The sequence below is a fragment of the Mustela putorius genome, unplaced genomic scaffold, assembly GCF_011764305.1.
Source record: "Mustela putorius furo isolate JIRA1106 unplaced genomic scaffold, ASM1176430v1.1 tig00003988_pilon_pilon_pilon, whole genome shotgun sequence".
NCBI classification, from domain to species: domain Eukaryota; kingdom Metazoa; phylum Chordata; class Mammalia; order Carnivora; family Mustelidae; genus Mustela; species Mustela putorius.
Genome location: NW_025422127.1, coordinates 10,401,973 through 10,416,635, shown reverse-complemented (window position 1 = coordinate 10,416,635; position 14,663 = coordinate 10,401,973). Strand labels below are relative to the sequence as shown.

The 14,663-nt window shown below is 45.9% G+C and overlaps 1 protein-coding gene across 5 annotated transcripts in view; it reads left to right on the top strand.

Annotated features, from left to right (window-relative positions):
• The window catches only part of CD4 (CD4 molecule), a 40,540-nt gene that overhangs the window by 3,193 nt on the left and 22,684 nt on the right, over window positions 1-14,663 (top strand). For all 5 annotated transcript variants that reach the window (XR_006604242.1, XM_045071537.1, XM_045071538.1 and 2 more), the window contains 2 exon segments: window positions 4,093-4,193; window positions 4,297-4,458. Coding sequence is in view for 4 of the 5 variants with exons in the window: in XM_045071537.1 (XP_044927472.1) it covers window positions 4,145-4,193; window positions 4,297-4,458 (211 nt within the window). In the remaining variant the exon portion in view is untranslated.

Below are 14,663 nucleotides of genomic sequence, written 5' to 3'. Positions count from 1 at the left end.
CTGCAGGCTCCCCTCACATCAAAGCTTGTTGAAAGCCTGTGTTCCTGCCAGAGGCCTGGATGCCTGTTTACTGGCAAGAAGGGGCTAGAGCTTAGTGGCAGCTGGAGGTGGAGATGAAAAAGGAGGAGAGAGGCAAGGGGTGCTCCGGGCCAGACCAACAGAGCCGGAATTGGTTCCTGGCGTCCAAGGCCATGAGGAAGAGAGGTACAGACGTGGGGAGTTCAGTAAGGGAGCCATCAGTGTGGGGAGGCACACATACAGAAATGCACAGATGTGAGCAGAGGAACAAGAAGAGACAAAGGGAAAGAGAGAGAGAGAGATGGGGGGGCCAGAGCCTGGGGGACCAGCAAGCCCTCCCAACCTCTCTAAGGCGCTATGGCTTACAGGGTGCTACTGTACTGGGGCAGAGAGCCTCTGGGGAGGATGAGGATGTGGGAATCAAAAGCCTGCCCTTTGGGGCGGCAGCGGAAGCCCAAGTCACCAAAGCAAGCAGCAGCTGGAAACCCTTAGCTTCCTCCACCGAGCTGAGCCCCGGGTGATTTGGGGCAGTACAAGGAACTGGAGGTGGGGAAGGAGCCCTCGGCACAGACCCCAGGATCATGGTGTGAGGAAGAAGAAATGACCACCACCTGGGGGAGGGTCAATAGTGTCCCTAGCCTTCCCCAGACATCTATACTGAATTTGGAGCCTAGGGAAGGGATATTCCAAATGGAGACTCCTTTACTCTCCGCTCACCAAGGACATAGCTGGGGACAAGTCCGGGATAGGGGGGACAGTGGGAACCACTTTCAGACATAAGAGCGACCTTAGCGCACTCTCTCCCCTCAGCAACCCCATGCATGCCCCATGCTAGCTTGTAAACAGCTGCCCTCCTGAGCAGCCTCCACCCTCTGTTTCTGGAAATCTTCTCAATCTCTTCACTTCCTATCTCCCTGGTTAAAAAAAATTCTGTCAGAGACATCTAGCTGGCTCAGGTAGAAGATCATGCAACTCTTAATCTTAGGGTCGTGAGTTTGAGTCTCACGTTGGGTGTAGAGATTACTAAAAAAAAAAAATAAAATAAACTTAAAAAAAAATTTCTGTCAAGTCCCTATTTTATGTTAGGCCCTGAGACATTACTCTTTCAGGCAGATGGAGTGATTAGAGATGGCATTTTTTTTTAAAGATTTTATTTATTTATTTGAGAGAGAGAGTATGAAATGGGGGAGGGTCTGAGAGAGAAGCAAACTCCCTGCTGAGCAGGGAGCCTGATGAGGGACTCCATCCGGGAACTCCAGGATCATGACCTGAGCTGAAGGCAGTCGCTGAATCAACTGAGCCACCAAGGCGCCCCCTAGAGATGGCATTTTTATATCATATCTCTCTATATATGGAGATATATATATATATCCTCATTGGGAGGTCCATGTCCCCAGCACTCATCTGAGAACAACATCCCTGTCATGGGTCAGTGCCCAACGGGAAACAGAATCTGCCTCTGATGGCTCAAGAGACTCCAGAAAGGGGTTCTTCCCAGAGGTGGCAAGAGGGAATCAGCCAGCACATGGAGGCGCACCAGATGTTAACTGCAGCAGGCAGGATCTGGAAGGGGCAAGGGTGAAATAATGTTTCTGGAACCTAGGGAGGGTTTGAGCTGTGGATTGGGGGGCCACCTGACAGGAGCTACAGTCAGGGTGTGGGGAAAAGAAGGGGGAGGGAGGGAGTATAGCAATTGCCAGAAATTAGGCCTGAGTAGGGAGATAGTTAGGGAAAAGACCCCAACATCTTTCTCTGACCCTCCTGTCTCTCGTGGGTGCATCCCACTGGCCAACCCCAGCTAGTAGCAGGGGAGCAAGGGAGCCTGTATGCCAGTCTGCAGAGATCAACTTCCTTGTAGAGAGCAGGGCAGGGAGGCTGAAGAACAGCCCAGGTGTGGGGAGGGGTTGGGGGGAGGGCAATTGTGGGCAGGGGCACAGGAGTAGGCAACATGGATTGGGGTGAGTTGGCTTCATCCAGGACAGGGTGGGCATAGACACATACTTAAATGATCCACTTTAGTAACACAATTAATATGTCGAGTACAGAAAAAAGTCAGTGATTTTCCCTCCTCCATTCAATTCAATTTGATCTAAGTTAACCAAACACACCCCAAATCCCTTCTCGACGCTCCAGCGGGTGCTGGCTGGACCCTCATCTTTATCTTGGAGGAGATCAAGCTTCCCAAACACTTCACCGTGAGATAGAAGGTGGACATGGCCTCGAGGGCATCAGCAGGGGCCTGTGGGAGTGGGCAGGGAGCTGCAGAGCTCAGTCAGCAAAGACGGGGCAGGGACAGAGAAACAGGTCTGGACACAGTCTCCTCTTGCCGAGCTTTGGACCAAGTTCACCCTGACACTGCCCCCAAGGCAGCCACCCCTCTGAGGCCTACTTGCAGTCTGGGCCTGGAGGGTAAAGATACCAGCCCTGTTCCCACCTGCCTTCCAGACATGATCTGGTGGCCTTCCTCCAGTCCCCACTCCCTCCATGTCATCTAGTCCCCTTCCCAAAGCTCTACACAGACCCTGTCCCGTCTCTGCTCAAAATTCAGCAGTTCCTCCCAGTGGTCTGCAGAGCAAAGCCCTGAGCTTCTAGCCTCCCTGGCAAGATTCTCAACCAGGCCTCGGATGCTTTCTCACATCCCACCCCCATCCTCCCTGAGTGCTCTCCAGACTCCCAGCTGGGAGCTGGGCCCTGCCCCCTGACAGGCTGCCTAACCTAGCTGTGGCACAGTGGGTTTCCCCCCTTTCCCTCTAACTTATGGTTTGCACACTTGAGCCTACACCAGTCACCTGGGCGGGGGGGCGGGGGCGTTGTGAAAACACAGCAGGCTAGACAACCCCCATCCCACCCCACCCCCAGTCTCTGATTCAGCAGGACTGGGGTGAGGCCTGAGAATTTGCATTTCTAACAAGTTTGACAGCTGCTGCTGATCCAGGACCACACTTTGAGAGCAGATGCTCTGGGTGCCTGGGTGGCCCAGTCAGTTGGGTATCTGCCTTCAGCTTGGGTCGTGATCTCAGGCTCCCTGCTCACTGGGGAGTCTGCTTCTCCCTCTCCCTCCACCTCTCCTCCCTGTTGGTGTTCTCTCTCTATCTCTCTCAAGTGAATAAATAAAATCTTTTAAAAAAGGAGAGAGAGAGAGAATCGCAGCTCTAACCTCACACTGCTCATTGTGCTGGGTTCATTCAGAGCCTTTCTACACTCCCCAACCATCTCCGGAACTCACAGAAACCAACTCTGAAACAGTATTTTTCTGTTTTCCCCCAGAGGCCTTACAGGGCTGGTCTGAGCGTGAGCCGGGAGTTACCCTCCGTTCCTTCTCTCCCTCACCGCTCACAGTGTATCTGGCCCCCAGTCCTGGGAATTTGTCCTCAGTCGTGCCCCTCAGGACAGTCTTTTTCCACATTTCCATAGTTCTGACTTGTCTCAGTTCGGGCCTGTCTTCTCTCACCAGGATGGTCAGCACCTGGCCTCCTGTGCTTGGCCCTCCTCCAGCTTGTCCCCCCCGCCCCCCCCGTCACTGAAAAAGCTACTCTGCACACCAAATCATGTCCTTCTTGACATAAAGTCCTTTACTGGTTCCCCAGTGCCTAGGGTCATGGCCCCTCATGGCAACATGGCATTTGAGGACCTTCACGGCGTGGCCTGGCCCCCTATCTCTGTCACTACCAGTTTGCCACCTTCTCTGTGAATCCTTTTCTTTTCTTTTTTTAAGATTTTATTTACTTATTTCACAGACAGAGATCACAAGTAGGCAGAGAGGCAGGCAGAGAGAGAGAGGAAGCAAGCTCCCTGCCAAGCAGAGAGCCCGATGCTGGGCTCGATCCCAGGACCCTGGGATCATGACCTGAGCTGAAGGCAGAGGCTTTAACCCACTGAGCCACGCAGGCGCCCCTGTGAATCCTTTTCTGAGGCCACTTTGAGAACCTGCTCTGGCCACAGCCTTGTGTGGTACCTACGGGTGGTTAGGTCCCTGGCTGGGCTGTGTGGGTGCGATTGCCTTTCACCCCCTCATATCCCTTTGTGCTTCAGGCCCAGTAAGTGCCTACTGACTGATGATTGGTGTCTCCTCAGGCCCTGCCCTTTGTGCGGGGAAGGCCCAGTTCCCTGCTTCAGCAAGGCCGCGATGAATCTAGGAGCTGCTCTTAGGCATCTGCTCCTGGTGCTGGAGTTGGGTGAGTGCTCAGACTTGGGGTCCCGGTGGGAGGAGGGGCTGATTGGAAGATGCAGAGGTGAGGGGTTGGCCTTGAGGCCTGAGCTCCTTTTTTCCCCACCTAGCGATGCTCCCCGTGGTCACTCAGGGGAGAGAAGTGGTGTTGGGGAAGGTGGGAGACACAGCCGAGCTGCCGTGCAATGGTTCCGTGGGGCAGAACATAGTCTTCAACTGGATGCAGTCCACGGTCAAGATCCTGGGGCGTCAGATCAACTTCTGGATCACAGGTAGGGTGGCCCAGCTCCCTGTCCAGGGAGGAAGACACCATGGACTGAACATGCCTGGTAAACTCTTGAGATCCCCAGAGGGGTCTGGTTGACTGCTCAGGTGCGCCCTCCCAGTCCAGGGTTTTCCTGTGCCACCTGCGGTGGCCCCGAAGTGGCTCTCTGTGTCTGTTACAATTTCAGAATCTCAATGTCCATGGCCTTATTTTAGTAGATATTAGAGAAATAACGATCATATAAAACCTGTAAGTTCATGGATGTTATTGCTACAGACCTAGGATGATATGTTTTTGCTTCCATTAAAAAGCAACAGAATGATTTTTTTTTTCTAGCTTTTTAAAGAGGAATTAAGATCTTTATACTTCTTAGGAACATATTTTGCAGTAAAGGAGTTTTACTGTCACATTCAGGTTTGCCCTCATGTTCGTCTTTAAATAATTCTTCTTTCTTGTGTGTATGGCCTCAAATCTTCAACATGAAGCACCATATGAGAAAACCTCATCAGCATGAAATGTGTTTTTGTAAATATGTTTTTTATTTTATAAGTTTGTTAGATTTATCATTGTTTGTACTTCATTGCTCATTTTAATTTTTTACTGTTTTTTTTTAAGATTTTATTTTTAAGTAATCTCTACATTCAACGTAAGGCTTGAACTCGCAACCCCAAGACCAAGCATCATACACTTTACCAGCTGAGCCTACCAGATGCCCCTCATTGCTTATTTTTAATATCTTTTTAATTATGAAAAATTTATATGTAACATATAGAAGAGTAGAATAATTAGATAATGAACCCCCATGTATCCCACTCAGCTTCAACAATTACCAATTCATGGTCAGTTAATGGTTTCCTTTCATCTACATCCCCAAACATCCACCACCACATTATTTTATAGCAAATACAAAACACTGTATCATCTAGTCTGTAAATACTCTAGTACATATCTCCAAAATGTAATGACTCTTTTTTTCTTCCCCTCCTAAAATGTAATGACTCTTTTAAAAAAAGATTTTATTTATTTTGACAGAGAGTGAACACGAGCAGGGGAGAAGGGAGAGGGAGAGGCAGGCTCCCCAGCGAACAGGGAGCCGGATGTGGGGCTTGATCCCAGAACCCTGGCATTGTGACCTGAGCTGAAGGCAGATGCCCAACCCACTGAGCCACCCAGTGCCCCCAAAGTAATGACTCCTTAAAAACATATCCACAGTATCATTGTCACCCATTAAGAATGAAGAATAAGGGGTGCCTGGGTGGTTCAGTGGTTAAGCCTCTGCCTTTGGCTCAGGTCATGATCTCAGGGTCCTGGGATTGAGACCTGAATTGGGCTCTCTGCTCAGCAGGGAGCCTGCTTCCCATCCACCCCATCCCTGCCGCTGCCTGCCTCTCTGCCTACTTGTGATCTCTATCAAATAAATAAATAAAATCTTTAAAAAGAAAAAAAGAAAGAAGAATAATCCAGGGTGCCTGGATGCCTCCCTTAGTTGGGCATCTGCCTTCCGCTCAGGTTATAGTCCCGGGGTCCTGAGATCTAGTCCCATACCAGGTTCCTCGCTCAGCAGGGAGCCTTCTTCTCCCTCTGCCTTTCCCTGCTGTCCCCCCAGCTTGTGTTCTCTCTCTGTCAAATGAATAAATAAAATCTTTAGGGGCACCTGGGTGGCTCAGTGGGTTAAAGCGTCTGCCTTCGGCTCAGGTCATGATCCCAGGGTCCTGGGATCGAGCCCCACATCGGGCTCTCTGCTCAGCAAGGAGCCTGCTTGCCCCCTCTCTCTCTGCCTGCTTGTGATCTCTGTCTGTCAAATAAATGAACAGAATCTTTAAAAATAAATAAATAAATAAAACCTTTAAAAAAAGAAGAAGAATCCCCTAATGATGATGCATATCCAGGCAGTATTCAAATTTTCCCAATTTCCTGTCATATTATATTTACATTTAATTTATTTGAATCAGGATTCAGAAAAAATTTATGCATGATATTTGGTTGATATGTCCCTTAAATCCCTTTGAGTTTATGTATTTACTCCCCCAGATTTTTTTCCCTCTTATCACTGATTGGTTGAAGAAATGAAGCAATTGTCTCATGAAGTTTTGCACGTTTGAATAGGAACTGGCTGCGTTCCCATGGTGCGATTTAACATTCCTCTGTCCCTTGTATTGTCCTTAGATTGGTGCTTAAATCTAGAGACTTGATTAAGTTCACATTTAATTTTTTTAAAAAGATTGTACTTATTTGTCAGAGAGAGAGAGAGGGCATGAGGGAACACAATCAGGAGGAGTGGCAAGCAGAGGGAGAAGCAGGCTCCCCGCCAAGCAAGGAGCCCCATGTGGGACTCAATCCCAGGACCCTGGGATCAGGACCTGAGCAGGTGCTGAACTGACTGAGCCACCCAGGTGTCCCAGTAATTTTTTGACAAGAATACCTCACAGGTGGAGTTTGGTACTACCAATTTCATCACATCAGGAGCTATGTAATGTCTATCACTCTTTTAGGGCTATTAAGATTAATTGATAGGTTCAAGTGTTAGCTGTAAGTGATAATTATAAAAACTTTTTTTGGTTTTTTAGTGTTTTTATAGTTGTCTTCCATTTATGTCAAATGCTACAGACATTCTGTTTATTATAGCGGTAACAACTTTCCTTTTATTTATTTATTTTTAAGAAAGAGAGCATGAGCCAGGGATGAGAGGGCAGAGGGAAAGGGAGAGAGAGAGAGAGAGAATCTTAAGCAGGGGCCACACTCAGTGCAGAAGCCGGATGTGGCCCTCAGTCTCATGACCCAGAGATCATGACCTGAGCCAAAATCAAGAGTCAGATGCTTAATCGGCTGAGCCACCCAGGTGCTCCTAAACTGTCCTTGTAAAACAAATGTATTTAATCTAAAAAATGTGAAGGCATTTAAAGATGTTACATTAATAAGATAGGTAGATTTGGCCAAAATCATGTAGAAGATGTGTGAATGGTTGAAGGCTGGGAAACCTGGCTTTTGTCCAGGACTCTGACTTTACTAGTGAGGAAACTGAGGCCCAGGGAGAAGTCCCTGCCCAGAGTTTGTGCCAGGTTAAAGGCAGAGCTGGGGTTAGAGCTTTGGTCTTTCAACTCTCAGGCCTAGGCTCTCCTGGGGAAAGTTATCCTAGGTGCAATCAAAACTGAATTGGCCACTGTGCATAGAAAAGCACCTCTGTTGAGAATGGACATCTCTCGGGTGCCTGGGTGGTTCAGTTGGTTGAGTGACTGCCTTTGGCTCAGGTCATGATCCCGGAGTCCTGGGATCAAGTCCCATATCAGGCTCCCAGCTTCATGGAGAGTCTGCTTCTCCCTCTGACCTCCCCTCTCATGCTCTCTCACTCTGTCTCTCTCTCTCTCAAATAAATAAATAAATAAAATCTTAAAAAAAAGAAAGAAAGAAAGAAAGAAAAGAAAATGGACATCTCCTCTTCTTGCCTCCGTCCACTGGGAGAAAAATCCTGCGTTTTTGGCAAGGAAGTTCTTGCTGGGCCCCAGAGGGACGATTCAGACACCTCCCCACCCCGCCACCGTGTCCACTTTTCATGTTTAGACATGAAGAAAAGAGAATATTGGGCTGGATCTTTATTTATTTATTTATTTAAACCAAATCTGCTTTTCTTTTTTTATTTATTTTTATTTTTATTTTTTTAAAGATTTTATTTATTTATTTGACAGACAGAGATCACAAGTAGGCAGAGAGGCAGGCAGAGAGAGAGAGAGAGAGAGAGGGAAGCAGGCTTCCTGCGGAGCATAGAGCCCGATGCGGGGCTCGATCCCAGGACCCTGAGATCATGACCCGAGCCGAAGGCAGCAGCCCAAACCACTGAGCCACCCAGGCGCCCCTGCTTTTCTTTTTTTAAATCTTATTTTTAATGTCTTTTTTTTTTTTTAAGATTTTCTTTATCTTTTTGATAGAGATCACAAGTAGGCAGAGAGGCAGGTTGGGGGGGCAGGCTCCCTGCTGAGCAGAGAGCCCGATGTGGGGCTCAATCCCAGGACCCTGGGATCATGACCTGAGCCGAAGGCAGAGGCTTGACCCACTGAGCCACCCAGGCACCCCAGGGGCTGGATCTTTATTGACCCAAAGCCATTCCCTAAAATTAACAAAAACCCCAAACTCTGATCTCTTTCTGATATAGGCACACAAAGCAGAAATCAGCAGGTTAACGGCCCTTGGCTTGCCCATGTCCTCTCCATCAAACAGCTTCTTAAAGAGGACCCTATGGGGGACACCTGGGTGGCTCAGTTAAGCTTCTGCCTTTGGCTCAGGTCATGACTAAGGGGTCCTGGAATCGAGCCTCGAACTGGGCTTCCTGCTCAGTGGAGAGCCTTCTTCTCCTTCTCCCTCTGCCCCTCCCTCATGCTTGTGCTTTCTCTATCTTAAATAAATAAAATCTAATAAATAAATAAGAAGACTCTGTGATCATACTAACTTGTGTCCTCCCCTGGCCTATGGGCTCCTGATGCCCATTATGTAATTTTCACTCCTGGGCAGAGCTCAGAACACTCCCACAAACTCTGCAAGTGATTTTCTTGTCCTAGAATTCTATTCTGCTGAATTGCTTGAAATAGGCAGACTTTCAGCTGAGGCTTTATTTTTTATTAATTTTAACATTAAAATGAGTTGAAAAAGTAACACAGGTACATGGTAAACATTTAAAACCATGCAAACAATACCCAGTGTGTTGAAAACAAAATTCACCTGAGTAAATTCGGAGATCTATTTGGCTTTTTCCAGTGATTCCTAAATTGGGCAACATCCTGTCTAACAAACAGAAAAGAGCTCTGTAGAGCTGTAGAGAGGAAAGGTTTTTAAAGGCAGAAAAGGGGTGGGAAAAGGAAGGTTATTAGCAAAGAGTGCATTGTTTCAGGCAAGGTCACCTGCTTGAGGGGACAGAAGGGGTCTGTCAGGCAGATTTCCTCACTAGAGCCAACCAGGTAACTGCAGATTGACTCATTAAAGATTATGTTGCTGGGAAAAGTTGAAACTGCATTAGGTTAGGTATGAAGTCTTGGTTTGCTGATGTAGGGGTTAGCATAACTGACGCCATTTTGGTCCTGTTGGGTCTTTTTTCACAGTTCCCTTCTTTGATCACAGCTCTCAGCTAAACTGAGAGTGACATTAGCGGCTCTCCCAGCTCCTGCTCTGAAGTTCTTGAAGTTTCTGTTGATTCTTTGTCTGATACTCATAGGTCATGACTTCTCCCCCCTAATCTCTGTGACATTCATAGCTTATAACTTCAGGCTTACAATTTTGAAGTTGGTGGTTCTTTTTGTTCCTTTTCTGATGTTCCAGTCTTAGGGAGATCATTTGCTTGGTGGTTAGCAACAGCAAATATTTGGATCAATAAACTTTATTTGGATCAATAAAGATCCAGCCCTTTTCTTCATGTCCAAACGCAGAGAGTGGACACGTGTGCGTGTCTGAATCGTCCCTCTGGGGGCCACAGCAAGAACCTCCTTGCCAAAAATGGAGGTCTTTTCTCCCACTGGACAGAGACAGGAAGAGGAGACATCCATTTTCAAAGGCATCTAAACCCTTTGAGAGAGAGACACCTGGGGGGCTCAGTCCCTTAAACATCTGCCTTTGGCTCAAGTCATGATCCTGGGGTCCTGGGATTGAGCTCTGGCTTGGGTTGGACTCTCCACTCAGCAGGGACTTTGCTTCTCCCTCTCCCTCTGCCCTTCCCCCTGCTCATGCCTTCTCTCTCTCTCTCAAATAAATAAATAAAATTAAAAAAAAAAAAACCAACAGCAACAAAGTAAAGTCTTTCAGAAGATACAGTGCACCAGGGAGACTACTATGATTATTATAAGCAGGAGAATTCCCAGTGTTTGGAGTGTACTTTGAAATCATGATCCCTAAGACCCAAACCAATAAAAATCAAACAAGGAAAAGAAAGACCCCATTAAAAGAGTCACCTTTTCAAGTCAAGTAGCTTGCTCAGTGACGTTATGTAACGGAATTTCAGCTTCCCTAGAACTGTGAATCCAGGCTCAGCAGGTGGTACTGGCCAGTACAGACACTTCTTTGCTCAGCAAAGAGAAAATTAAAGTCTGCCTTATTATCAAGAATCACTTTGGGCAGAGAATCTAAGGATTTTTGTTGGTCAGCTATTATTTTAATAGTGGATTCTGTAATATTTTCAAGAGTGAGGAAGTTCCTGGTTGTATCCTTATTTGCATTTAATACTAGCTGGGGAACACTGATCTACCAAGCTAATTTTGAATCAGGGATACCTACTGGTAATTCATGTTTGAGTCTGTGGTTCAGGACTGGAAAGGTGGCTATCATGGAGACCAGTGAAATTTAAGGGTCTGTAGACCACATGGGTGGTTTTCTTCTGATTACCCTTGCCTGCTGTCTCTTCTCCAGGTTTGGGGTTTTTCACCAGAGACAGGGAAATGGACCAGGGGCTCTCTAGCGTCATGGATAGATCAGAATTTTTTATGACAATTCCAGCAGGCTGAAGGGTTACCCCCTTTAGCAATGACCTGGGAGATCCAGATGATCTCCAAGCCAATGCCAATTTTTTCCAAGCCAATGCCAGAGTAAAGGAAAGAGAGGAAGAAAGAGTGTCATGTTAAGCTTAAGTGTGAAGTTTTTTTTTTTTTTTAGAGATTTTATTTATTTATTTGACAGAGAGAGATCACAAGTAGGCAGAGAGGCAGGCAGAGAGAGAGAGAGGAGGAAGCAGGCTCCCCGCCAAGCATAGAGCCCGATGCGGGGCTCGATCCCAGGACCCTGGGATCATGACCTGAGCCGAAGGCAGAGGCTTTAACCTACTGAGCCACCCAGGTGCCCCGAAGTGTGAAGTCTTGATCTAGCTTCTTGGGTGGGAGCAATTTATCTCAAAGTCTGCTACTCCTCTTCTTAGATAATTTGATTTTGAGGTCTCCAGCTAAAAGATTTTAAGGTGCACAGGGCCAGGTGGCAGGTGGAAACTTCCTCAGCTGTAAGACATGTCCCCAAAGCTCAGGTCCCTGTAGTTTGGCTGCCATCTGGGTAGCAAAGAGGACCTGATTTAGTACCATCCAAGGAGATTCAAAGGCAGTCTTTGTTCTCAGTGATTCCAAATCAAAAGGAGGAAAGAAAATTGGAAATGTTAGTTTGGAGAGTTGCAGCCAGATATTTGAGGACTCTAGAAGAATTCAGGACCCAGTCCAATATACAGGTATGTAAGAAAACCTCAAAGAAAATTAATAGGGTTTGAATCTAATATGGACAAAAGTGCAAGCATAATTTTTGTCTCTATAGTTAGCCCCATTTTTATCAAAGATAATCACAATAAAACTAATTTGTTTGCATTAAACTTGGTCTGATTATTTATATAAGTGCTGCATGAATAGTGATTGACCATATAAACTTTTTTTTTAAAGACTGCTTTGCTGGAACCTTATGAATAAGGTACCAGCTCAGTTTTTTCAAGGGGCTTTTTTTGGCTTCATAAAGTCAACCTTATTTTTTTTAATTAATTACTTTTATTAACATATAATATATTATTTGCCCAGAGATAAATGTTGGTGAATCATCAGTCTTACACAATTCACAGCACTCACCATAGCACATACCCTCCACAACATCCATCACCCAGCCACACTCTCTCCACCTCCCGCCACAGCAACCCTCAGATTGTTTTGTGAGATTAAGAGTCTCAGATGTACAGATGTACCTCTGGCTTGGCAGAGGTACAAATACATTTTACAGTTTCTAGAAATATATGCTTTCTTTTTTTTTTAAGATTTTATTTATTTATTTGACAGAAAGAAATCACAAGTAGATGGAGAGGCAGGCAGAGAGAGAGAGAGAGAGGGAAGCAGGCTCCCCGCCAAGCAGAGAGCCCAATGCGGGACTCGATCCCAGGACCCTGAGATCATGACCTGAGCCGAAGGCAGCGGCCCAACCCACTGAGCCACCCAGGCGCCCTATGCTTTCTTTTTTTAAATAAAGATTTTATTTATTTGTTTGACAGAGAGAGAGCAAGAGAGGGAACACAAGCAGGGGGAGTGAGAGAGGGAGAAACAGGCTTGAAACCTGATATTGGGCTTGATCTCAGGACCTTAGGATCAGGACCTGAGCCAAAGGTAGACCCTTATTGACTGAGCCACCAGGTGCCCCACAAACAAGTTTTTTAACAGCGATAACAGGAACTTATTTGACTAGTTCACCCAGGTAGAATAAAAGTTGTGTGTCTGCATTGTTTTTTATATTTATTTATTTAAGATTTTATTTATTTGACAGAGAGAGAGACACACACAGGGAGAGAGGGAACAAAAGCAGGGGGAGTGGGAGAGAGAGAAGCAGGCTGTCTGCTGAGCAGGGAGCCTGATGTGGGGCTTGAGCCCAGGACCCTGGGATCATGACCTGAGCTGAAGGCAGACGCTTAATGACTAAGCCACCCAGGTGCCCCTGTTTTTATTTTTTTAATTTTTAAATTTTTAAAAAAGATTTTATTTATTTGAGAGAGAGAGAGAAAGCATGAATAGGGAGAGGGAGAAGCAGACTCCCCACTGAGCAGAGACCCTCCCCTCCCCACTCCACCTCTCCACCCACCTACCCTGCCCCTGCAACATGGGGCTCTATCCCAGGACTCTGAGACCATGACCTGAACCTAAGGCAAACGCTTAACTGACTGAGCTGCCCAGGCACCCCTGCACTGTTTTTAATGTTGATAATTCTACAGACATGTCTATTTTAATTAAACCAACAATTGTAAACTAGCTTTTAATTACTAAAGATTACCTCAGATCATGTGAACCTGAAAAGTGTTTGGTTTAATTTTTACTACATTTCTAATAACTTTGGGAATATATAATTCATATAGGCACTTAATTTTCTTTAGCCCCATTAAATAGAGTTCTTCCACAAATTAATTTTGACAATGCCATCTGGAGGTAGAAAATACCACACATATATATAGATATAGACACATGTAAACATCCATACAGATGCAAAGACCTTATAGTTTGCAATTTTCAGTTACTTCCATGAGATGGGTATGATAATGCAAAACTTACTAGCTTATAATGAACAGTTGGAAAAAGTTAAGATTACCTGCTCGGATGGCTAAAGCTTTTTATAAATATTAGTGGTGAGGGGTGCCTGGGTGACTTAGTGGGTTAAACCTCTACCTTAGGCTCAGGTCATGGTCTCAGGATCCTGGGATTGCATCTGGCTCTCTTCTCAGCGGGGAGCCTGCTTTCCCCTCTCTCTCTGTCTGCCTCTCTCCCTACTTGTGATCTCTCTCTCTCTCTGTCAAATAAATAAATAAAATCTTAAAAATATATATTAGTGGTGAGACACAATCTTTTTCATTTGTCAAAGTCTCATTTCTCCCCCTTTTGCTTTTCTTCTGAAGAATTACCTCCCTAAAGTTTATAGATAGGCAGAATACTTACATCTCAAAGGCACAGGGAAAGAATGCAAGTTCCCCTAAGAATTATTTCCTGAAGCCAAAAATTTTTACAGTACTTACAAGCCTTTTGAGATAAATAGGGAAGGTTTGGGGATTGATATAAGAATAGGTGGATTTTGCACTATTTCTAGAGAAGGTAAAGGCAGCTGCTCTCAATTCCCCAAGGAACTGGGTTGTAGCCTAAATGATAGCGAGAAACCCACCTGGCCATCCAATCACGTTATCTTCAAATTGCTCCAGAACCCTCTCTGGACACAAAGTTTCATCTTAGCATAAGGGAGAAGGCTGAAAAACTTAAAAGAAATCCTTTTAGGATTGCCTGGGTGGCTCAGTCGGTTAAGCATTTGATTTCAGCTCAAGTCATGATGTCAGGGTTCTGGAAAGGAGCCCGCAGACTCTGCTCTCAGCAGAGAGTCTACCTGTCCCTCTACCCCTCCCCCAGGGCTTGCTCTCTCTATCAAATCAATAAATAAAATCTTTTTAAAAATCCTTTTAAAGCCCCTTGGACTCTAGAGGTAGCCACAAAGAGGGTGCAAGAGATATTTTATTTTCTTTCCCTACTCCATACTACACTCAGAGATACAGAACTGACTCTGGTAGGAGTTCTCACCTTGAGCTGGCTTCTGCCAGTTTTTCCAGGATCCCATCTGTATGGAGCTTGGGTATCTACCAGAATTTGGCAAAGTTTTCCAAAAGCTTTAATTTTAGTTTTCCCTTGGCTGCTTCAAGTGAATAACATGGCCCTTTACTAAAAAAATCCCATAGAGTCCCAATGACTCTGGGAGGGG